Genomic DNA, 25,054 nt, shown 5'->3' with positions numbered 1-25,054 from the left:
CCCCCCCCCCCGCCAAGCCTGAGCCCCGCCCCCCCCGAGGAAGTGCCCTTGGGGATGTCTCTCCCCCCCACTCACAAAAGAACAGTTTTTACCCAAAGGTAGACGCTCTGTCTGGCAGGGAAATGGGCAGACGCTGCTGCTTGAAAATAGTCGCTGGTTTGTAACGGCTCTGGCCTTCGGGGTGTCGGGCGTGTGCAAGTCTGCTCTCTGTTCGCCCCGCGTGTAATAACACACAGACAGGCGGCCAAGGTGGGGGTGAGGGGACACCAGGCAGAGGTGACCAGTTACCAAGACCGCCGGGGCCCTGGGCTCTCCCCTGAGCCCCACCTGTGTGCCCCACGTCCCAAGGGGGTCTCTGAGAATGTCCTGAAGTCCTGGCGCTTTTGACCTTGGAGGGGAGCCAGCCCCGGGGCCCCTCCTCCCTGCAGGGCTCCGGCACCCGCCTCTCTCGGTCCCCCCCACACACACCCCCCTGCCCAGGAGCAGATGACATCACTCTTTTCCGGCTGCCAGGCGTTGACCTACATTCCTCCCGCCCTCCTGTCTGGGAGGCGCTCCAAACGCCCGCTCCTCTCGCCCCGAGGAGGGAAGGGCCCGCTCACGATTTTTGCGGGGCACTGGTGCCAGGCCCGCGGCCAGATGGTGCTCCTGCCGGCAGCTCCCAGGTGCCACCCGCCCTCCCCGCGGGGCAGGGCACGCTCTGGCCTGGCCCCAGGCCGGTGGCCCTGCCCTCCTGACAACCGCTCCTTGTGGCTGCAGAGACCCCAGCCGGGCCCGAAGGTGGACAGGAAGGGGTGAAGTCAGCCTGCCAGCCGCCTCCTCTGCGGGAGCAGAGCACGGGCCCGGACAGCTGGGGTTGTCTGGAGTGGCCTTCCCCTAGAGGTGAGGCCTGGCCCCGCCTGCCAACACTTGTTGTCCCCTCTGGCTTGTTAGGGACTCATTGATTGGAGAAGGTGGCTGAGACCCTCTGTCTGGAGGGTGGGCAGCAAGAGGGGTCAGGGATTGGACTGGAGGGTCCTGACCCAGCCGTGTGCTTCAGCAGGGCCAGCAGGTGCGGCTGCCAGATAAGATGCCCGGTTACATTTGAATTTCAGATAAATGACAATTTTTTTAATATAAGTATATCCCAAATATGTCATGGGATATACTTATACCAAAACAAACAAACCCACACTATTCATCGTTCACCTGAAATTCAAATTTAACCAAGCACCCTGTGTTTTTATTTGCCAGTTCTGGTTCTTCAGGGAAGTGGCTCTGAGATGACCGTGTGTACGTCCCCCGGTGGGGACCCCCAGGCCTGGATGACAGGCAGGCTGATTTGGGAGTTGCTGGCCGCGGACAGGTTCTGGGGGAGGATGTCGACAGCACAGATGAGGGGGCCTGTCTCAGGCTGGGCACTGGGGGCTGCCAGGTAAGGCCAGTCCGGCCCATCCTCGGTGGCCCACACTCCCACCTCTGTGACCTGCCGGCCGTCAGCAAAAGGCAGCAGTTGACGTCTGCGCAGGGCTGGCTCTGTGCCCGACCCCGTGCTGGTGCTCACCATGTAACAGCAAACTGACGCCCGGAGGGGAGACTAACACCCCGAGGCCGGTCACCTGCCACCATTCGCTGCTCCGGCCGCGACGGCGGTCAACTGAGTAGCTGCTCCGTGCCGATGCCGCGCGGGGTCTCATTCATTCATTCAACAGATACCGAGAGGCCCCTGCGTGCCAGGCACTGTGTTAGGCACTTGCAAACAGCCAGAGAGCCAGGTTGAAAATCTAAGGTGTAATTCAACCCTTCCAGTTTGCAGAGGAAAGGGCTGAGTCCCAGAGAAATGACTTGCTCAAGGTCACCCAGCAAATTAGGAGCAGAGCCTGGGCGAGAGTCTGGGCTGCTGACTCAGCACCTCTCCTTCTATTCCTCTCCCTCTGTCCCTCTCTCTCCCTCCCTGTCCTCCCTCCCTCTCCCTCTCTCTCTCTCTCTCTCTCTGTGTCTCTCTCTCCATCTCCCACTCTCTCTTGGAGCCACTCCTGTGCTAGAGAATTCAAGCCTGGGATTCTGAGATGGGGCTGGGGTGGGGAGGGGTAGCGGGTCCTGGGGGGCAGGGAGCATCGCTGGCCGGTGGCGGGCCCCGTGGGGCTGGCCGGCCTCACACTGTCCCTCTGTTCATTATTAAATAATGCTTCCTGATGGATGAGCTGGAAAGTGCTGCGTAGCGGGGTCAGGTGGCTCAGGTGATGGTTTTCTGGTAAGATTGATGGTTCTCAAAGGTCACATTCAGAAAGCAATTCCTTGGGAAAATTGATCCCGGGGATGCAGGGGAAACATTGGGGCTGGAGGTGCCGCCGGGCGTCTGGACCACCCACCCAGGTCTGGACACGGGCACACGCTGGGAGGGCAGGTGGGAAAGGGGCTGCTTTCTTCCGTGGCTGTTTCCTGGGCCAAGGCCAGGCCCCAGGATTGCCAAGGCTGTGGGGGGGAGGGGGGTGCAGGGAGGATCTGCCTCGCGCCCCCTCCCCCGGCCTTCACCATCCCTGTGCTATCAGCAGGAGGCAAGCTCCGAGAGCCTCGAGGTGGGAGAGAGGCCATGAGGTTCTACCTCGGGCACCTGACAGCCCTGAGTTCAAATCCCGCCTATCCCCCCAAGATGCCTGGGGTGCGTTACTGACGCCTGACCTACCAGAATCTTGCCTCCTTACCTGGGGCATGGGGAGAGCGTGCCTTCTGGGTTTTCCCAAGGATTCGGTTAACGATGCACGTCGCCTAGCACCTGTCCACATATGAGTGCTCAATAAATTATTGATATATGCTTGTTTTTTTTTTTTTATTATTTCATCTCCCAAGGGCTTTCTGAAATAGCGAAGAGAAATCCCAGAAGGACAGCAGCCTGAGGGAGGGCAGGAAGGGACGTGCCTGTGTTTGGGGGACCGTGGGTGGGATGAACTAACTTCTCTGGGCCCAGGTGTGTCTGACAGCCGGCACTGGGAGACCCTCCAGGCCACCGCCACCCGCCTGCCTGAGGCCCTTCCTAAAGTGGGGCTCGCCAGCTGTGTGGCCTTGGGCAACTTGCTTACCTTCTCTGTGCCTCATTTCCTTACCTGTAAAAAGGTGAGAGTAATATACCCTTCGTAACGCTCTCGTGAAGATGGCAATTCATTCATGGGAAGCTCTCAAGTTCCCAGGCTTCAGCCACTTAGGCAACCCCTTCACTATTTTCCCATATCCCAACTATCACTCATTCGTTCATTCATTGGTTCATTCATTCATTGGTTCATTCATTCATTGGTTCATTCATTCATTGGTTCATTCATTCATTCAACAGCTTCCTGAGATATAATTTCCATACCACCCACAACACCCATTTAAAGGATGTAATCCAATGGCTTTAATCTACTCACAGATACGTGCAACCATCCCCACGGTCAAGCTCCAAAACATTTGGATCACCAGGGGCGCCTCGGTTAAGCGACCGACTCTTGATTTCCGCTCGGCTCATGATCTTACGGTTCATGAGTTCTAGCCCCACATCGAGCTCTATGCTGACAGCATGGAGTCTGCTTGGGATTCTCTCTCTGTCCCTCCCCCGCTCACACACACACACTCTCTCTCTCTCTCTCTCTCTCTCTCTCTCAAAATTAATAAAGTTGAAAAGTTAAAAAAAAATCTTTATCACCTTCAAAAGAATCCCTGCTCCCCTCCCCCCCAGCCACTGGCAACAATGAATCTCCTTTCTATCTCTACGGATTTGCCTAATGGGAACATCTCCGTGTAAGTGGAATCACACAACATTTGTCCTTTCGTGTCTGGCTTATTTTGCTCAGCATAATGTCTTCAAGGGCCATCCCTCTTGGGGCAGGTTGTCAGGATGCATTCCCTTTTATGGCCCAATGATACTCCGTTGTCTGTGTTCTGTTTTCCTGTCGATCGGCACTCGGGTTGTTTCTACCTGCGGCTGCTGGGACTAAATGCAGCTGTGACCGTTCCTGAGCGCATTTTTGTGTGGACACGTTCTCCTATACTTCGGGGTGGCATCGCTGGGTCACGGGGAGTTGCTGGAGGAGTCTGTGGTCTTGTGGAGACCCGCCAGACCGCTTCCCAAGGCACGCCTACCATTTTCCATGCCCACCAGCAGCGGGTGAGGGTTTCAGTTTCCCCACAGCCTTGCCCTCACTTGTTAGGTTCTGTGATTTTGGTGTTAGCCACCCTAAGATGCACAGAGAGGGGTAACTCACAGTAGTAATTTTGATTTGTGTTCGCCTGCTGGTTAGTGACGCCGAGCCTCTTGTCATGTGCTTGTTGGCCGTTGGTGTATCTTTCCTGGGGACATGTTTACGCAGATCCTTTCCCCGTGTGAAAAATTGGGCTATTTGTCTTTTATTACTGAGGTGGAGGGGTTCGTTATGTACCCTAGATAGAAGTCTCTTATAGGAGAACTAATAAAAATAATAAATGAAATAATCATTATTATATTAATATATTATCATATTGGTAGCATTTATGGTATACTAGTAATTAATATATATTATTTAATTATTATACCTAGGGATGCCTGGGTGGCTCAGTCGGTTAAGCGTCTGACTTTGGCTCAGGTCACGATCTCACGGTTCTTGGGTTCGAGCCCCATGTCGGACTCTGTGCTGACAGCTCGGAGCCTGGAGCCTGCTTCGGATTCTGTGTCTCCCTCTCTCTCTGCCCCTCCCCTGATCACGCTCTGTCTCTGTCTCTAAAAAATAAATAAATGTAAAAAAAATTATAAAAAAATTATACATAAAAGAGATATTAAATAATATATATTATTTAATTATATATTATTTGCTATATTAATAGTATATAATATATACTATAATTAATATAATTAATTTCAATTACTGATTACATTATTTACATTAAATGTTAAATGATTGATTTAATTAAATATTGCGAATGAGTATATTGATAATAATTATTATTATATTAATAATAATTTGCAAAATTTTTCTCCCGTTCCATGAATTGTCTTTTCACTTTCCGGACGGTGGCCTCTGACACAAGTTTTTTAATTTTCATGAAATCCAATGTATCTATTTTTTTTTCTTCCGTTACCTGTGCTTTGGGCATCGTGGGTAAGAAACCACTGCTCTACCCGAAGTCAGGAAGATTTACCCGTCTGTTGCCATTTTCCTGGTTTTAGCCCTTCCATGTGGGTCTTCGATCCGTGTTGAGTTAACCCCTGTGTATGGTCTGACTTTATTCTCGTGCACGTGGATAAATAATATCCCGTATTATTTATTTACTTGCTTGATGATTGCTTTAAGTGAATACACTTTATCGCCTCACCTAGGCAGTAACATGCCTCAGATCCCCAGGTTTGACGAGTTGGCCACTTCAAAAAAAAAAAAAAAACCACCGTGTGTTCAAAGTAAACAGCAACCATGAACCTGTTTCCTCGCTGACCCGTGCAGCTCCCGCGGTCACGTGGTCGTGCGCGCCACCACGGGAGACGGTGACGCACACGGGGGCGAAGGGCCGTGCGACAGGGGCTGACGGAGCAGGGGTTGTGAACCCCCCCCCCCCGCAGAAGTGACGCTTGGCCTTGAAACTGACCCGTCTGCCAGCCCTTGGCTTTAGGAGAAGGGGGCGGGGCCTGGCAGCGGGCGCCAGGCGGAGGTCCAGAGGAAAGCAGGATCAGGACACCTGCTGGACAGAGACGGGGAGGGGGAGACACAGAGACATGGAGAGACATAGAGAGAGGGAGAGAGCCCCACGCGCGCACGCACACGCACAGAGCCAGCGACACCCAGAGCTTCCCGCAAAATCAGGCAGACGAAGAAGCACCTCCACTGGGCTCCGCTTCTGTGCCAGCCCTGGTGAGGCTTCCCCCCGCTCTGTGGGCTTCTCCTGGCAGCCATGCCCAGCGGGGAACTACTCTCCTTGCCGGAGGAGGCACGAGCTCATTCCAGGGCTCAGCCAGGGAGGGTGGCGAAGCCAAGACAGCTGTGGGGGAGGAGGCGTGTGGGAGGGGCCAGCACGGGACTGGGGCGGAGCTGGGGTCAGGATGCGGTCCGGGGGAGCCGGCTACGTGGCCTTGGCTTCTCCCCAGCCTGGACCCCACAGGAATGTCCAGCCCTGACACCCCAGACCCCCTGCTACCCTCGTTACCATACGCTTCTCAGCTTCAGCTGGTCTTTGTGCATTCTGAACAGGCCAAGGTCGGTGTTATCACCCAAAGTTGAGGTGGCCATCGTTTCTTTAGGTAGCTGATACCTAAAAATATCCCGTCCTCAGACCAGAGGCATGGAACACATTCCTGGTTCCACACAGCTGGGGTGTTCCTCTCCAGCTAGTACAGTGGGATGTTCAGTAGGAATTCAGAAGGGGAAAAAAAAAATCTTCTGAGGTCAAATACACTCTGCAAACAAACTTTTGCTAGGCAAAGACAGGTTTTCTTTCCTGCAGAACTTGTCAGAGCCTGTGATTCGCTAATGCGCGCTGTATGTTGGGGGGGGGTGGGAGAAGGGTGTTGGCATTAGGGAAGCGTATGTGCTGACCGGTAAGCTTAAGCACAGGACCTCTCTTTGCCAGGGACTGTCTCTGGGGTCTAGTGTCCCCAGGAGGAAGAGTCACCAATGCCGACAGGTGCCTGCCCGTGTCCCTGTGCCTTTCTGGGAGCAGAGCCCATGGTGGGCCCACGGTGCGTACGCGGCTGTGGTTTGGAGCTCCGGAGAAAGAGCGAACGGGCTTCTTCAGGCTGCGTGTGTTCAGCTCTGAGCTGCAGTAGAATCTCGACAGGGTCAGGGCCCAGGCTGTGCGGGGGAGCAGGAGTTGAAAGAATATAAGCTTGGGGCACCCGGGTGGCTCAACCGGTTGTGTCCAACTCTTGACTTCAGCTCAGGTCATGATCCCAGGGTCGCGAGCTCGAGCCCCGCGTCGGTCTCTGTGCTGACGGCTAAGAGCCTGGAGCCTGCTTCCGATTCTGCGTCTCCCTCTCTCTCTGCCCCTCCCCTGCTCACACTCTGTCTCTCTCAAGAATAAACATTAAAAATAAATAAATAAATAAAATAAAAGAATACAGCCTTCAGACCTGCTAACACCAGGGACAGCGCCTTTGTCTGCATCAGAATTCTTTTTTTTTTTTTTAATGTTTATTTATTTTTGAGAGAGAAAGAGAGACAGAACGCAAGGAGGGGAGAGGCAGAGAGGGAGGGAGACACAGAATCCGAAACAGGCTCCAGGCTCTGAGCTGTCAGCACAGAGCCCGACGCGGGGCTCGAACTCACGAACTGAGAGATCGTGAGCTGAGCCGACAGACCCACTCAGGCGTCCCTGTCCTTGGACCCGAGACTTGAGTCACAAACAGCGGGAGGTAGGTGACTGGGAACAGGGTTTCCCAAACAGCCCCCCTGAGACCTGAAGGACCCACTTCTCCCCCAGAGGAAGGGCCTGTGTGAGCTCAGCAACCAGCCCCTCCCCACCCCTGACTGCCTGGTTTAAACTAACGTTTGTCATCTGCTTATAGATGTAATACCTGCTCACGATAGTGTAGAAAACGTGCCAAGTGACAGAGAAGAAAATAGAAACCATTCATCATCCCATCCCCTCCCGACCTGGGACAACCACAGTGATGCCCAGGTGCCCTTTCTGTCGGTGGTTTGGGTGTGGATAGATGTACTTTGAGTGTAACCGGAGGCTGCGTGTGTCAGTCCTCCTGGGCCGCCGTAACCGAACCCCACAGACTGGCTGGGTTACACAACGGACACTCGCTCTCCGGACAGTTTTGGAGGCTCGAGGCCCATGATTAGGGCGCAGGCAGGGTTGATTTCTGGTGAGGCCCCACTTCCTGGCTCAGACGACCGACTGCTCAGGTGTCCTTACTCGGTGGGGAGAGAGCTCTGGTGTCCTTCCTCCCTGGAGGCCCCCAGAGCCCCACCTTTATGACCTCATTTAACCTTAATTACTCCCTCAAGGCCCCGTGTCCACACATGGTCGCACGAATGGCTAGGCCTTCAACATGTGGATTTAGGGGACACAGTCAGCTTATAACTCTTCTCACGTACAGCTCAGTAACCTGCTTGTTTCCGATCCACGTCCTACCCCATATTCGCCTGTGCGACTCTGGAGTTGAGTATCGCTGAGTTCCAGTCGCAGGCGTATCTTTGGGCAGCCTGTGACTCTGGGCGAGATACTTAACGTCTCTGGGCCTCCTTTTCCTGGTCCGTAAAATGAAGGTGACAGTGGGGCCAACTCCCGTGGTCATTAAAGCCTTGGATGAGATGCGGTCTGGCCCACGGTACGTACTCTGTGAGCGTGGTCTTTTCATTTGTATTAGGAACATTCCCCACGGTTTGAAATAGCCTTTAATGACACATGTAATATAACATTGTATTAATAGCATCTCCTCCTTGCCTCGCAAACGCTTGATCCGCCTTCAGGCTTCAGCTTAAAACCCTTCTTCCTGGAAGCCCATCCTCCTCCCCCAAGACGAAGTTAGGACCCCCTCCCGCCATGATACCCCCTCCTGGGTATGATGCTTGGGCCCCCGATAACCATTGCCATTAATTAAAGATTTGCACGATTACCGTTGTTAAATTCATCGACTTTGGGTTTTAGAGCAGTTTTAGGCTTATGGAAAATTGAGCCCGTGGTGGAGAGAGTTCCAAATACCCCCTGTCTCCCTGTACACAGCACCCCCCCAATACACCATGTGCAACAGCTTTTTTTTGTTACATGTGTTGCATTTGTTACAGCCGATGAGCAGTGGTGCCTTGTTATTATTATTAACCAGAGCCGCAGGTTTACATCAGGGCTCAGTCTCAGTGTCATTATCAGCACTGTGGGTTTGGACAAATGCCCAGTGTCCTGCATCCACCATGACAGTGCCACACAGAACGGCTTCACTGCCCTGAAATTCCCCCCTCCCCCATCACTGATGTGTCAATCATTGCCCTCCTAGACTCTATACTCCACCGGGGCAGGGACCCCACCTGCTTTGTTGACCATTCCGTTCTCTGTTCCCAGCCCAGAGCCTGGCACGTAACAGGGACCCTATATATACATATGTTATTTTGCACATTTTAATAAAAACAGGATTCTGCTACACGCAGCATTCTGCAATTTGCTTTTTACACGCATTGACAATACTCCTTGGAAATCTTCCCGTATCAGAATCTAGAGCACTCTTGCTTCCTTTGTGTCACGCAGGATTTGCAGCATGCATGCGAAACTAACACCACCATATACCTGTCACCCAACGTTGGCAGTTAGCAACTCGTGGCCTCTCTGGTTTCATCGGTGTCTCGGGCCACGTGCCTCCTTTCCGTGCTATTCCGAAGCAAATCCCAGACACCAGATAATTTCATCTGTGAAGACTTCGGCTTGTGTCTCGAAAAGATAAGGACTTTAAAGAACTAGAACCCCAACACCATGGCCGCGCCTAATCAACGTTAATTTCAGATCGTCAGATACAGTCTTCAAATTTCCAGCTGTCTCGTGAACGGACATAGTATTTGCTTGTTTGAGTTTAGAGGTTGTTTGAACCAAGATTCAGATGAGGTCCTCGCCCTGCCTTCGGTTGATGCCTTTGAGGCCTCTCTTGGTCTAGGTCCCCCCCCCCCACCATCACGTTTTGCCCCCTTGTAGTTCATCCGGTAAAGAACCTGGCTCGTCACTTCCGGAGTCCCCTCTGTCCGGATTTGGCTGACTGCGTCCCGCTGGTGTTCCTTAGTGTGTTTCTCGGTCCTTGGTAGTTCCTGCAAATTCATAGCCGGCTTGATCAGCTGGCTTGATCAGATTCGAGCTCCGTTTGTTTGGCTGAGATCGCTTTCGGGGTCCCGTGTGTCCTTCCCTTGGGAAGCCTCGTCCCGCCGGCCGCCTCTTGTGAGGTTGCAGGCTGCGGACGCTCAGAGCCCAGAGCCCAGAGCCGTGCATGGAGTGAGGGCTGCTCCACGGTGGCCTTCTAGTCCTGCTTTCTTCTCCCGTTGTTAGCTGGGATGCTTCTATAAAAAGAAACATCCCCTCATCCCACATTTGGTTACCCGGAGGTACAGTTTACACAGGACAGACAGGACATGCCTGACTCCCTCCCTTTATTTACCGGATTTCAGAATAATGAGTTGCCTATAAATATTTGAATGAACGAATGAATAATACATGTGTGGATGAACCGACCGGGGGTTGGGGAGCGGGGGTTCTCTCCATCTGCCCTCAAGGGCGTGGGCGGAGGCGGGGAGCAGGGGTGCAGCCCGGGGCCGGGGGGGGGGGCGGGGGAACCTGGCCTGCGTGGGGAGGGCTGGTGAGCGGCTCTTGTCGCCCGCCAACCTGCCTCCGTCACGAGCAAAGATGATGAGGATACAGCGTCTGCGTCAAGGTCGCCGCGTGAGCCTGCCCTGAGATGCAGGAAGGCCCTGCAAACACCATCAGCGAGGGGAGCGGACCGGGTGGGGGGGGGGTGGATTTTGCGCTCCTGAAGGAGGGTGCTAGCCTCCTGGCCGCGCTCTCCTTTCCCCGGGGCCCTGCCCGCCTGCCCCCGACGTGCACTGACCTCTCTGGCCCTCCGTGTCCCCCCAGGTGCAAGTGCAACCTGCACGCCAGCCTGTGCTCCGTGCGCGAGGGCAGCCTGCAGTGTGAGTGTGAACACAACACCACGGGCCCCGACTGCGGCAAGTGCAAGAGGAACTTCCGCACGCGGTCCTGGCGCGCCGGCTCCTACCTGCCGCTGCCCCACGGCTCTCCCAACGCGTGTACGTAAGGGCCGAGCGGCCACAGCGCCCCCCAGCGGTGCCCCCCACCCGCCCCCAGCCGGCGAGGCTGTGGCCCCTCCCGCCCTTCAACCTGGGGGGGGGGGGCGGGCCGTGGGTCGCGCACGCACACGTGAGCACACGTGCGCACAGACACGCGTGCGGCCGTGTGCACGCACACGCGAGCGTGCGTGCACGTACACTCGCGCCCCCGCGTCTTCCGCGGCTCGCCAGCGTCAGGCCTTGTAAGTAAGACCCGCCTGCCTCCTGCAGGAACCGAACCCCCCCCCCCTTCTGGGCCCGGCCACAGGGAAACCCCAGCTGAGCGACTCGTCCTTCCCCTTCTGGGCCCTGCGGGCTGGAGAGAAGGCACCACAGGGTGTCAGGAGGAGGGTGGTGGAGGCCCCTCCCTCCCTCCTGGCCGTGATTTTCAGCACCGCCCCTCATACCCGGCGTCCGTGGGGCATGTACAACCGGCCACACGGGCACCGCACGCTGCGTGGTCACCACGACCCTCAGATTCGCTCCTGGAAGCGGGTCTCCTATTAGCCCATTCTCCAGGGCGGTCCTTTGAGGCCCTGGCCTGAGATCCCCGCAGGCTTCCCCGCCTTCGCTCTCTGCCCAGTCCTCTCCTCCGGGCTCAGCCTCCCGGGCCGGGAACGTGTTCCTTGGGGCGTGCCCATCCCTTGGGGCCTACATCGTGAGCACCGGTCGGGGGACCCCACTCACCAGGGACCCCCAGCATAATCCATGGCTGCTTTCATGACATGACGAATCCCAGGGAGCCCCCGAGCTGCGGTAGAGACGCCGCACCACGCACAAAGGCACAGCTTCTGAATCAGCTCTCACTCTGCCCCGAGGGCGGGATTATTATTACCCCCGTTCTCTAGATGAGCAGACTTGAGGCCCAGCAGCCTTAGTCCAGCAGCGAGCTATGTGCCCGCCACTGGGCGTCCCGCCCCGGGGCCACCCGCCCACCTGCCCGCCCGGGCGCCCCCGCAGGAGCCCCTCCATTGGTGCCCTCCCTCCGCCAACGTGAAAGATTTATGTGACTTTAGGCTGATCAAAGCTGGAGGCCTCACAGCGAGGCCGTGACAGGCATGTCGTGCCTGTGCTGGGCGACAGGCCTTTGAAGGTCTGACTTGCCAGGCACTCACAGCACTCTGGGCCTTCAAAGGCGCCCAGAGCTCTGGGCGCTGACAGCCGCCCCGCCCGGCTCCCTCCCCACCAGGTGCCCGACCCATCTCTTTGTTGGAACCGGTTCTTGAGGCCTTTCTTTAGTGGCTGTCACCTCCCTCTCTGACTGGCAGTCTGCCTCCCTATATCTGTCCTGCTGGCCTCCCCATCCCTGCTCTCTGCCCCACCTCCTCTCCATCCTCCACCTGGAAGGATCTGCCGGAGTCTCCTGACGAGGCACTGACAGTCTCACAGACCTGCTCAGACCTGCAGGCCACCTGCTCTGTCCAGCCAGCAACGGGCACGCGCGCACACACACACACACACACACACACACACACACACACGCCAGGCTTTGCCTCTGGACCCTCTCCCCTCCATCCTGCAGGGGCAGGTGAAGCCCCTTGATTTTGGGGAGCTCCTGGAGCTGGTCCCCGCTTCCCCAGAGTCCCACCCCGCCCCTGGGGAAGGAGGGGTTTCTTCTGGAATACCCAGGAGCAGAGATGAGGCTGGAGATTCTAGTATCCCCAGCCTAACGCTGTCCCCGCCCCTGGGACCCCCACCTTCTCTAGGACAACGAGAAGAAAACAGCCCCCAAGACACAGACAGAAACAAGTCACTCCCAGGCTAATTTTGCCCTCACCCCCCCCCCCCCCAACGTCTGCATCTCAGTAAATGGCACCAGCACCCAGGGAGCCAAGCTGAAAGTCTGGGGGGGTCACCCCTGACTCTGGACCTTCCCCTCCACCACCACCAGCTCTGGCTCCCCATCTCCTCCCTTGCTGCTGCAATAGTGGCCCTCCCCTCAGGGGCCCTCCAGTCCCCTCCCCTCTGCAAGCAAAGGGCGCTCCTCACCAGGGTGCCCCCCTCCCCTCATCACACCCCACCCCCAGGCCCTCAGAATCCTAGCCCAGCTCGCACGCCCCCCTACAAGGCCCTCTGAGATCAGGGGTCCCCTGATCTGTCCCTAGCTGTCCTGCAGGGCTCACTGGGGGCGGGGGGGGGGGTGGTCATACCCCACTCTCCACACCACAGCCTCCCCCCTGGAGGGCCTCCCAGTGTTCCAAGGGGCATCCTTGCCCCTGTTCTTTCTTCCGGAACACCTGGTCGGGGGTGGGCGGGGGGAAGCCTGACATCAGCTCCTTCCCTCCGGTGCTGATGATTCTTACCATGGTATCTCCAGACTCCCCGGGTCAGACCATGACCTACACCTCCATCACCCGCCCCGGGGCGCGGGCACGCACGGACAGAAGGGCCTCTGCCACTCACAGCCCTATGGCCTCGGACAGGCTGTTTCACCCGGAGCCCCATTTCCTGATCCGTGGAATCAGGCCCATCCCAAAGCCCTGTGGGGTTGTGTGGGGACTAAAAGGCCCCCATGGGGGCCGTGCTGGGCACGTGCCTGGCACATAGCAAGCATTCAGCACATAGCAGCTGCTACGATTATTTTTCAATGAGTCATTCGGCCACGTCCACATGTCCCCAGACGGGAACCCACGCGGTGCTTTCTCCCTGGTGGCCTGTGCCTGGTGGCACCGCCGAAGAAAGGCCCCCACCTGCACGGCAGGACCTGAGAGTCCAAAATCAAAGAAGAGGGTGCGGGTGAAGCCCCCAGTGGAGCGTTTGACACTTACCAGCAGGTGCCCCGGGGTTAAGTCACGGCTCTGAGACTTCATTTCTGCATCTGCAAAATGGGCTAAGGCGGCCCCTCCCTCTCAGGGCTCAGGATGAAGTGGGATCATCGCCTCCAGGTTTCCTTCCCCCAGCCCCGCCATCCCCTCCTGTGCAGGGAGGAGGTGGCCAGAGGCCCGGTGACCCTCCTTCTCTCCCCACAGGTGCCGCCGCAGGCTCTGCTGTTGGCAGTAAGTACGCTCCGAGCCCGCTGCCCTGGGGACGGCCCCTGGGGCCCGAGCCTCTTTGCGACTCCTGGCAAGAACTGGAGAGAAAAGAAGGGGCTTCCCCGGCCCGTGGCCGCCGGCCTCTCCCCACTTCTAACTGCCCCCCCCCCGTTCACTTCTCACCTCCGCCTGCCTCTCCTGTCCCCTGTGCTGTGGCCTGCAGCCAGCACATCTCCCATTTCTTCCCTCGAGCTTCCTGGTTAGTGCTGCTTTGGAAAGGGTCCCCGCAGCCCCTGGGTGAACCACCCCCTCCCGTGTCTCCCTCTCCTGCCGGGCAAGAGTCGGGGGGGTGGGGTCCCTTGTTCTTGGCCAGTGGCAGAAGTCCCCCGAGCCCCGTGAGGCTGGGACAGGTAAGCTGGGATCCAGCTCAGGCCCGAGGGGGAGGGGGGGAAGGGAGGGGTGGGCGTGAGTGTCATCCTCACGTCCATCATCAGGCCACCGGCTCTCAAGCCCTCACAGCACCAGGCACCAGCTACGCAGGGTCCTTCCAGGACCTCATTGAATCCTGGCACCCTCCCCCCAGGTGGGTAGCGCCATCTGCTTTTAGAGTTAGCAGGAGGGGACTGACCGGTGTCGAGTCAGCCACTGGCACACCTCCCGTTTCAGACATGCTTGAGCGGGGCCACAGCCCACCCTGGGCCGTTCCCTGCGGCAGAGGAAGCTGGATTCTGGAGGGGATGCTGGCCGGCTCAGTGAGGCCGGAAGTTGCTGCGTTGCCCCCATCCCCACCAACCCCTCATCCCCGCCGACCCCCCACGCCCGCCAACTCCCCGTCCCCGCCAACTTCCCACCCTCTCTTCCCCTTCTCATCTCTTGCCAGGCATCGGTAGGCCCCGGAAGGACCCCATCCCCAAAGCCCCTGTGGCCACCGTGGCCATGAGAGGGGCCCCCAGCACTCTTGCCCTCTCCACATCTGCTGCGCGGGGCCCCGGGGCCCCCAGCACCCCACAGCCCGCAGGTGGGTGCCCAGCTATGGCCCAGCTGTCCCGGCCTTTCCCCCACCTCTGTGATGTGCACCTGCTATAGGAGCTTGGCTCTTAGACTAGAGAACACTAGACCCTAGAGCCACGAGAGTGTGGGGCTGAGGGGCCTCCAGGCCGTCCGGGCCCATCTGTTACTGGGCCCCAGCCAGGGGATCTGGGGCTCACTTTAGCCTGGACCCTTCTACCTCCTGCCCCCCAAAGCACAGCTCAGGAGGATCCCCGAGACCAGCATGGCCGAGAGAACGGGGTGACCGAGGAACCGGGGGAGGGGCCTAGTGACATCCAGGCCACACGAAGTGCGCCCAAAGCCTGTCTCCCAGGGGGGCTCCTGCCTCAGTGCTCTGCCCCAGGCGCCGCCACCCCGCACCCTGTTGTGCCCCCGGCGCCTCGGCAGCCGACCCCTGGGAGTGCACAGCACAGACTGAGCCAAGAGGAAGAGCTTCTCTGATCAGCGAGGCAGGAGGGCACCTCTGGGCCCGGGTTTTTAGAGTAGGGACTGTTGGGCTTTTCTGGGCTGCGTGGGGAGGGGCGGGGGGCAGGGCTAGGCCAGGGCGAGCATCCCACACCGCGTCAACCGGAGCAGCCACTCTTAGGGGTCCGCAGCGACGGACAGGCTCGGAGACACCCGCTCTCTGGTTCGAATTCCCCTCCGAAGTTGGGATTGGTGTGTATTCGAGGCCTGGGGTGCTGGAAATGTCCTGTCCCCGCCCACTGCAAATGCCAGGAGTCCGAAACGATCCATCCTTCCCGGAGGGTGCCAGGAGGACGTGGCCGAGGGAATTCTCCCTGGTCCCGGCTGGGAAGGGGAGCTCGGCAGTGAGCCCCAGCAGAGAGGAGACGGCAGGGGCTCCTCGCTCCTTGGACGGTGCCGTGACCCTTCCTTCCTCTGCACACGGACCTGCGGAGGAAAAGTCCCCCTTGTTCTTGGGCCATCTGGCTCAGCTCCTCCATGGGACCCAGAGGGTGACACCCCCCCCCACACACACACACTCTTGATTTCTGCCCTTCTCCACGGGGAGGGCGGTATTTGCAGGAGGCAGGGGCTGGTCAGGAGATTCAGGAGTTACAGGGGAGCCTCCTGGCCCAGGGGTCCTCTTTGGGGTGAAGGCTGGGTCCATGCTGGGAATGCCAGGACATAAGCTGGCCGCCTGAGGCTTTTGCTTGATTTTGCAACGTCTGTGATGGGGATACGGGAGCAAAATTCGCTATAGCGGGTGCTGTGTCTGCCTGCAAACAGTGGTCTGTCTGGGTGGGGACCGGGCGCACACACGCGCGCACACACACATACGGAGTAACCTTGAACCCATTTTCTGAGCTGCTTCGGATTTGGTGCACGCGGTTCAGGGCAAGCCGCACGGCTGGGAGGTTGAGAGAGGCTCAGATCAGGGCGGCGAGCCAGGCGAGGGGGGTGCGAATCACGAGGGTCCCCGGGACCCAGGTGGTGAGAAGGCGCACTCCTCAAACATTCAGTGGGTCGTGGTCAGCTTGAGTGGTGACCCCAGTGAGGGTGGCAGGGCGCTTTGGGGCAGGAGGTGGCTCCAGCGTGACAGTCAGTGACCCCAGCAGCCCGTGTCTCGGAGGTCATCGCTCCTCCTAGCAGCTGAAGCCTGTGCCCTCCCTGGGCCCCATGTACGTGGACCCCCACTAATAATGACGGTCCCTCCGGTTGGCGGAGTGTGGACTTCTGGGCCCACAGTTCCGAGGGGACAGGACCGTTAGTTCCTGGTCCCACAGGTGAGGATGTTAAGGCTTGGGAAGAAGCAGGTGGAGTTCATGGCACGTAAACTATACTTCAATAAAGCTGTTTGAGAAGAAAGAAAGAGGCAGCCGCTCAAGGTAATAAATAGGATTACAGAGACGCGCAGGGAGGATTCGAACTCGGGGCTCACCGACTCCAGAGGAGAGATAGCTGCCTCCACAGCCACCCAGCACCACCCCAAACCCCCCCCCCCCCCAGCTGGAGCCATTCCCTGATTCCCAAGGAACAGAAGGGACCTCCATCTGGCCTTGGCACACGACACAGGCCGCGGTGAGACCGTTCTGCCCGCGCACCTGAGCGTGTCCCGGGGAGCCCAGCCAGGGGTCTTTCTTGCCCCCGGCTCCCAGCCCCCAGAAAGGTCCTGAGTCTCCCCACGTGCCTCCCGACAGGTGCTTCAGACTCTTTGACCGGAGTCCAGCTGGGCCCGTGACCCTCTGGCCCAGGCGTTTCTCCGTCTTGCCGATGTCTAGCTGTCTGGAGGGCAGAGGCTGTGGGGCAGGAAGAGCTGCTCAGGACCACTAATCCTCGCCCGCAGAGGGTGGTGGGAGAAAGGCTCTAAAGCAAAAAGGCTCCGGGGCTGCTTTTGTTTCGGCTCTAATTAAGCCCTTGCCAATTTGGGTCCTGCAGCCTTCTCTCCTCGCTGAGCCCCGTATTAATGTCGATTCGATGCCCAAAGGCTCCCAGCGCCCAGCTGGAAGGTCTCCTGCACTTTTTAGCTGGTAGATTTTCTGTCTCTCCCCACCAGCCGGCATCGTGCGTAATCCCTTTAAGAAGTGGAAAGAATCCGATTTCTCCCCTGTCCCTCTGGGTTTGTCTTTTGAAATTCAGTGCAGAGCCATGCCTTGCCTTCGCCAGCCCTGCCCGCTTCCCCCGCTTTGTGGCCGCTTAGTCTTGGGGACGGGCACGGCGACCCTGGGGGTTGACTCGCATCGCGGTCCCTGGCGAAAATGGGCCCACGCTGTGGGCTGGGGAGGGCGGGTCAGATGGTGGAGGGGCTCCGGTCCCCGCGTTGGTGTCGGACAGGCAGCCTTCAAAGACCGTTCTGGACGCGTTTGATGACCCCTGCTCCCCTTTACAGCCATCAGCCAGGGACTTTGGCACAGAAAGGTCTGCGCCCAAATACGGGACTGGATCCCTCTCTACCCTCAGTAGGTTCGGGGACAACACAGGGAGGGCAGAAGGGTCGTATAATCAGGTGTCCCGCCGAAGAAAGGACGGCCCAAAGTGTGCAGGTTCTCAGGCTCAGCCCCGCCCCCCTCTTCTCTGGCTTCAGGTCACAGGCTGTAGTAGGTGTAGACGCTGGACCCAGTTCCACTTTGCCAGTGTAGACCGTGCTGCTTCTGCTAAGGGTCCTATGGGTGTGTGATGACTCCGGGTGCCCCCCAAATCCCCCAGCCCCACCTGTCGCATAACTGGGTTTCTCCTTTTCTTCCCCCCAAGAGTGGATCAGGCCATCTACAGCTGCCCCCCTCGGGGAGAGCTCCCCCGGGCCCCAGATGCCCTCCAGTGCAGAAGGTATGGGGGCGGGAAAGTTCCTTAGACCGCAGGCCCCTCCCTATGTAGCGGAGTTAGCAGGTGTAGGTGCCGGGATGCGGGCGGGGGGGGGGGGGGTGGCCCGGCCCTCGGGAGCTGAGGGGAGGGGCCTCGGAGAGCCATCTGCTCACACCCCAGCGCTCACCTTCTTAGAGGGATCCAGTGTGACGCAACCCCTGTTAATCCTACACTCCCCCCATGGGCTTTGGGGCTAAGTGGGGACTCTGCCCTGACCACGGGAATCCTGCCCTGCCACTGTCAGCTACAGGACCCCCCAGGGCAGGGAGGGGAGTTCGGAGAGGGTCAGGCCCTCCTGCAGGAATGGGGTGGCGGACTCAGACCCAGGGGCTGACTACCGGTGGATGAAGGAAGAGAGCGCATCCCAGGTGGCGGCGGGACCAGCCGGGGCAAAGGCTTGGCGGTGGGATCCCCCCAACGGGGCAGGGGGCGCCGTCGATGGTGTCGATACCAAGCCCAGAGCCTCAGTGTCCCACAGCAGGGGGAGGAGACATGCACAGGCTCGTTTGTAGCCTCGATGGACGTTCACTTGAAGCACACGGGGGCTCTGCCCGACCCTCCAAGTCGGGAGGCCGTTCCCAGCCCAGCTCACCTGCTCCCTGGACGTTAGGTCCGAAAGCCTGTCTGGACAGCAACCCGGGCCCCTCCGCGAGCCGTGAGCGGGGCTCTGAGCGCCCTCTGCTGGCAGGCAGTTCTGGAGCTAGAGCCGCAACCAGTGAGGGTCTGCGGTTCCCAGCAGCTGGAGGCCCCTGACTCCCTCCCTGGTGATGGGGCCTCTGGAGCCCTCGCTACCCTGCCCCCGACGGGACCGACGAGGGCACCGCAGACTCCCAGAGGGAAGCGGAGCCGACTTTGCTGCCGGGATAGTGTCGTGCTCACTCACAAAGATGGGGCCGGGCCCCAGGGAGTTGTGATGCGGAAGGCAGGTGCTGTCTGGGTTCATGGCTCGATACACCTGCAGGCAGGGGGGTCCGTGGGTAGGAAAGGACTCGCTGTGGCTGGAGCGGGGGGTGGGGATTGCTTCAGAAAGGGAGATGCCAGAGCCTCGTATGCCAGGTGCACACTCTGGGTTTGATGCCCACGGGAGTTTGGAGAGGAGAGGAGAGAGCTAAGCGATATTCGCAATCAGTCAGAAAATCATTCAGCGTCAGCAAAGCACTTAGCATGCTGTCGGGGGATGCTGGGGCTAGAGAAGTAATTTGGGAGAATTAATCCAGCCGAGTGTGTAAGTGGTCTCCGAAGGGGCACCGGAGGCAGAGGGCTGCTTCTGCGTGGCTCCCGGATGTGCTGTGCCCCCTCAGATCTGAGCAGGTGAACGTGCCCAGGGCCCCGTGGGACCCTCCGCTGCGCTTTCCCTGGGCTCGGACAGCCTGCCCTCGGCAGCTGGACCGTGGCGACGAAAGAGCGTATTTCTCGTCTCTCCAAGTTGTGGGCACCTTTGCTGCTGCCCCCGCCCCTGCCCCGGCCTCCAGACCTTTCCAGCTCAAGCCCAAATCTGCTGAAGTGGTGCCCATTGAAGAATTCCAAGGTAAGAGGATGGCCCCGGGCTGGACTCAGCCACCTCTCCCCCCACCTGCACTGGAAATCGGTGATACAAGACGGAGGACCCATGCCTGGCTCCGAAACCCCTCCCGGAGTAGCTGGGTCAAGGTGAAACCGAGCCTCTCTTCCCTCAGTCCTCCCTCCCAAGGGAGCTGGGAGCAGGTATGAGTCAGAAGCACAGTGGGCAGGCACAGGGCAGGCACCGGAGCTTCCAGAAATAGCCTGTCCTGGCTCCCCTGGGAGGTGTAGCCCAGGGGCCCGTCTTGGTCGAAGCAAGAGCTGGAACACAGGGGTCACCGGTGCCACTCCTTGAGACACTTGGGAGATAGCTCACCTTCTCATTGCTCCCGGGGGGGACAGGCGGAGGGGGCAGGTCCAGGAGGCCAAAGGTGTGGCAGGCCCACCGCCTCCTCCTGGGCACAGCTCCGAGGCTCGCTTCTCCAAGGTCTCCCATGCCCTTGACCACCAAGACCTCGTCAGTCCCTTCCTCTCCCATCACGAAAGGGAGGTTCGGTCCTCCAGAGATGCACAGATGGTGTTTCAGGAGGGCGGCCAGCGTCTTGCCCGTTCAAGGGCAGTCACGCTGGCTTTCCTGTTCGAGGGGGTGCTGAGCCCCTTAGGAGGGACACCAAGGGATAGCTGCCTTCTTGGGACGGGGAGCCAATTCCCATGCCTTCGGGATGCCTTGCCCGGCAGTCTTGGGACTCACCCAGTCCCTGGAGCAGGGGGAGGGCTGGGAGAAACGGCAGGATGGCACAGAGGTGGCTGTCCTCGGTGTGGGTGGGACCGTGTACCTGCAGTAAGAGTCCAAAGCCAGGCCAAGACTATCAGGGGGGCGGAAAGAGACGTCCGGGGCACAAACCCTAAGACGGTACCCATTCTCAGGGGGCTGTGCGAGAGGAGGCCCTCTGGTGCCAGTCACGTTTGCAGAACAGCTCAGGCTAATAATAAAAGGTCCGGCAGGTGGGCGTTTTCCGTCCAGTGATCTTCCAAAGCAGCATGTGGAGGAAGCTCCTGGCCCATTCCATCTCGCCCCGGAAGCCATGCACGCATCTTCCCTTTGCCGAGTCACCCGGGGGGGGGGGGGGGGGTGCCGCGCTGAGCGCCGCGCCCCCAGGCTCTGTCCTTCCTGCGCTCACGCTGGCCGTGCGACCCACCCTCCCTGCATGAATCATTCCCAGTCGCCCCGGCATCACACGGGCAGCCTTCCGAGCCGCTGGCCCTCCCTGAATCCCTGCCCCCCGGGGCCAGGTGGGAACCCGTGGGCTGGGCGAACACACCGGTCCTCCTGTCTCCTCCCGCGTTGGGACAGGGAAGCGTTGGCGGCCCGCGGCACCTTCCTGCTCCCTGCATGCCCCGGGCTGGTCTGTCCTCGCCCCGTGCCTCAGTTTCCCCCAATACACGGTGCAGGGGGTGGCAGGAAGGCCCGGTCTCCCTTGGCCCACTGACCCGTGGTGTTTCTCACGCTCGGCCGGCCCAGACTGTGAGTGTTACGGCCACTCCAACCGCTGCAGCTACATCGACTTCCTGAACGTGGTGACGTGTGTCAGCTGCAAACACAACACGCGAGGCCAGCACTGCCAGCACTGCCGCCTGGGCTACTATCGCAACGGCTCCGCCGAGCTGGACGACGAGAACGTGTGCATCGGTGAGCCGCTCGGGCCGGGCCTGGGCGCTGCTGGTGGGGCGGGCCGGGCGGGGTCCCGAGAGCCCTGTGTCCGAATCCCCCGGGAAGGCGGGGGGGGGGGGGGGGGGGACGTCAGCTGGGCGTCTCCAAAGACAGAAGGCTCCGGAATCCGCTCTATGAGGAACCTCCCACAGGCACTGGAATCGCAGAACCACTAGTTACAAAGACTGGTTCTAGAGCTTGCTACGGGCCTCAGTTTCCCTGCTTGTAAAATGGAGAAGTAGATTAGATCAAAGGGTTTTTTTTTTAATTAAGTCCATTTATTTGGAGAGAGAGAGAGAGAGAGAGAGAGTCCCAAGCAGGCTCTGCACCGGCAGGGCAGAGCCCGACGCAGGGCTCGAACTCACAAACCTGTGAGATCATGACCTGAGCCCGAAATCAAGAGTCAGACGCTTAACCCACTGAGCCACCCAGGAGCCTCCAGATCAAAGGTTTTCAACCCATTTTTCGTGGCTGAAGCTTTTCTTCCAACGAAGTCCTTCTGGTGCTTTTATTTATTTTTATTTTTTTGTAATTTTTTAACGTTTTTATTTATTTTTGAGACAGAGACAGAGCATGAGCAGGAGAGGGGGAGACACAGAATCTGTGTCTCCAGGCTCTGAGGCTGTCAGCACAGAGTCTGACGCGGGGCTCGGACTCACAGGCCGTGAGATCATGACCTGAGCTGAAGTCGGACGCTTAACCGACCGAGCCACCCAGGCGCCCCCCAGTGCTTCATAAGCAGAGGCCCAGCTTATAAGACCCAGGGGGCGCTCCATCTGCTCTCTCCACACTCTGCTCCAGGACTGGTTTGGGGGTAGAGAAGCAATCTGTGGGGGCCCTGGGCCCGGGCCCGGGCAGGCCATCCCAAAAGGCCAGACCCAAGGCCCCAGCCAGCGCCCAGCAGCCTGGAAGGGCTGCCCACCACCCCTGCCTCTGTCTCCACTGGAGGCCGGTGCTCCGTCCTCGGGTGCCCAGCCCCCTTGGCATCCCGCTGCCCATCCTCCGCCCACCAGGTCAGCTCTGGCTTCACAGAGGAGGGGCTGCCCGCAGGGCTGGAGCGGTCAGTCTGAATTATGGCATTGGCCTTCAGATAATTCCATCGACTCTAAAGTGACCCAGATGGAATCGTGCCGCCGATGGCACACTGGCCAGCTGTGGGGACAGGGTGGGGCTTCCCGATCCTAGTCGAGGCATTCCCTGCCTCCCGGATACATTCCTCTCTCCTTGCCTCTCTCTGCCTCCTCTGCTTCAAGGATTCCCAGAGTGGGGACCTTTGCCCCCTCCCACAGAGCAGAGGCCCGCCAAGAAACCAACAGGGAAGGGGCTGAGGGAGGCTGGAGGCCTCCTCCCACCCTGTGTGCTCCCTGCTCCCCCAGCAGCCCCTCGACCCGGATGCCCTGCCCCGATGAGGCTCCTCCCACCTGTCATGGATCTTAAAGCCCTTTGGATCTGGGAAGGTTCAGCGCTCCCTCCAGTTACACAGACTGAGGCTGAGGCCCAGAGAGGGGTTGGGGCTGCCCCCGGGGCCAGGGGGAGGGAGTGGCTAATGGATGCTACCGCCTTCCCTCGAGATCTGGCCCGTCGGGCAGCCGTGCGCGCACGTGGACACGGTGTGGGGTGCATCACCGGGGAAGGGCGGGGGGCAGGCTGGAGGGATGCGGGGCCGGGCGGGGTGGGGGTCGGTGCGGAGGCCGCCCACAGCTCGCCCTGACCGCACGCCGTGCCCGTGCCCGTCCAGAGTGTAACTGCAACCAGATCGGCTCCGTGCACGACCGGTGCAACGAGACCGGCTTCTGCGAGTGCCGCGAGGGCGCAGCGGGACCCAAGTGCGACGACTGCCTCCCGACGCACTACTGGCGCCAGGGCTGCTACCGTGAGTGCGCGGCCGGGGGCGGGGCCACGGGCGTCGGGGCGGGGCTTGCGGCCGAGGGGCGTGTCGGGGCGGGGCCCGGGGCGGAGGGCGAGGCCCGAGGCGACCGGGGAATGGAGCCGGTGCCAGGTGGGAACCGGGAGGCGGCGGATCTGGGGGCCGGTTGAGCGGGGAGTCGGAGGCAGAGGCGGAGTTGGCGGTTGGTGGGATTTGGCTGACGAGGACGGGTTTGCGGAGCGGGAGGGTGGGAAGCTGTCCGAGCAAGCGGTGGCCTGGCGAGACCGAAAGGACAGTGGGCGCTAGCCTGGGAAGGATGATGGAAGGGCGCTCCTGGCACAGGGAAAGGCAGGTGCAAAGCTCTGGAGGAGAGAGAGCAGGTGCGTCGCAAGGCCAGTAGGCGGGGAGAGCCGAGGGCAGTGGCGGGAAGGAGACGCCACCGTCACCATCCACGCTGGGGCGTTTCTCACCAAGGGCGCCCTGGGCCTCCAACACCCACCCCCCCCCCCCGCCCGTCCCAGTCGCAGAAGCTCCACCGAGGGGGGCGGGGGTGGACCGGGCCACCGCCCGCGTTAACCGCCCCTCCGCCCTGCAGCCAACGTGTGTGACGATGACCAGCTGCTCTGCCAGAACGGCGGCACCTGCCTGCAGAACCAGCGCTGCGCCTGCCCGCGCGGCTACACCGGCGTGCGCTGCGAGCAGCCCCGCTGCGACCCCGCCGCGGAGGACGGCGGCCTGGACTGCGACCGCGCGCCCGGGACCGCCCCGCGCCCCGCCACCCTGCTCGGCTGCCTGCTGCTGCTGGGGCTGGCCGCCCGCCTGGGCTGCTGAGCCCGGCCCGGAGGGGACCCTGCGCCCGGGGGGCGGCCCTGGGGGGGCTCGAGGGCCCGGGGGCCGGCGCCCGAGGCCGGGCGGCGAGAAGGGTGCGGCCCGAGCTGCTCCCAGGTGCTACACAGCAGAGCCCTCCCGCCTCCTCCCGCCGCGGTCAGTGGCACCTGCCCCCGCCCCGGCACTGCCCTCCGCCGCCGCAGGGGGCGCTGTGGGGGCTCTGGCCCCAGCCGCCTGCGATTTGGGTCTTAGGTTTTCTTTTGTATCACCCGCCGCCCCCCACCCTTTTTTTTTTTTTTTTTTTTTTTTTTTTTTTGCTGGTGGTGAGACAGCGGGTGGGGAGAAATTCTCACCTCAACACCTCCAGGTCTGCCTCCCAACACACACACACGCACACACACACACACATATGCGACTGTTGCAGACACCCCCTGCGCCTGTCCCTGGCTTACCATAGGCCAGCGGACCCCGAACTCCTGTTGCCTACAACTCTTCTTTCTTTGTTTTCCTTTGCAACCCACCAGACTCCGTGAGGCCTGGTGACCAAGGAACTCACCGTCTGGGGGAGGGAGTTAGGAAGGAGGGTTGGGAAGGCTGGAAACTTGGTTTTGTAGAGAACTAGTTTTGTTTGTATTCACCGGCCCCTCTCAGGGGGACACGAGCCGGAACAGGTGGTTGATGGTGTATAATCCGCCAGAGTAAAGAGTCTGCTCACTGCTGCCTCCGGGAGCTGTTTTCTTTCTGTGTTCGTGTCCGCTCAGCAGGCTTCCGAGTTTAAAGAGGAGCCCAAAATAGCCGTGGAGAAACTCTTCCCCCAGCTTCCGGGCCCTTCCGTGAATGACAACGGTCAGCCCTGCTCCCTGCGGGTGTGGATAGCGGAGCCCTCTCGCCCATTGGCCAGGAGCGACCCACGTGTTAGGGGCTCCCCCAGATGGTTGTCTTCCTCCTTTCCCTTAAAAAAAGAAAAAGGCCAAAGTTTATTGGCACTTTTCCCCAGCTGTCCTTGAATTCAAAAGCACGTGGTGGACATTGATGTCCTGAGAAGTCAAAGTGAAGTGACGTGGTACATTCTACGAGCTTGACT

The 25,054-nt window shown here is 59.7% G+C and overlaps 1 protein-coding gene across 1 annotated transcript in view; it reads left to right on the top strand.

The window, feature by feature from the left end:
- The window catches only part of NTNG2 (netrin G2), a 63,319-nt gene extending 38,627 nt beyond the window's left edge, over positions 1–24,692 (top strand). The window contains exons 4-11 of the mRNA XM_047098189.1: positions 10,528–10,700; positions 13,709–13,735; positions 14,592–14,729; positions 17,954–18,028; positions 19,491–19,592; positions 21,087–21,254; positions 23,014–23,148; positions 23,738–24,692. Of these exons, the coding sequence (XP_046954145.1) occupies positions 10,528–10,700; positions 13,709–13,735; positions 14,592–14,729; positions 17,954–18,028; positions 19,491–19,592; positions 21,087–21,254; positions 23,014–23,148; positions 23,738–23,973 (1,054 nt within the window). The 3' untranslated portion in view covers positions 23,974–24,692. The remainder of the gene's footprint in view (positions 1–10,527; positions 10,701–13,708; positions 13,736–14,591; positions 14,730–17,953; positions 18,029–19,490; positions 19,593–21,086; positions 21,255–23,013; positions 23,149–23,737) is intronic.
- Positions 24,693–25,054: the final 362 nt, after the last annotated feature.

This window comes from Lynx rufus, unplaced genomic scaffold (genome assembly GCF_022079265.1).
Source record: "Lynx rufus isolate CCGP_SWC_20201006 ecotype Redwood Valley unplaced genomic scaffold, mLynRuf1.p SCAF_44, whole genome shotgun sequence".
NCBI classification, from domain to species: domain Eukaryota; kingdom Metazoa; phylum Chordata; class Mammalia; order Carnivora; family Felidae; genus Lynx; species Lynx rufus.
This window is presented reverse-complemented; position numbering and strand designations above follow the sequence as displayed.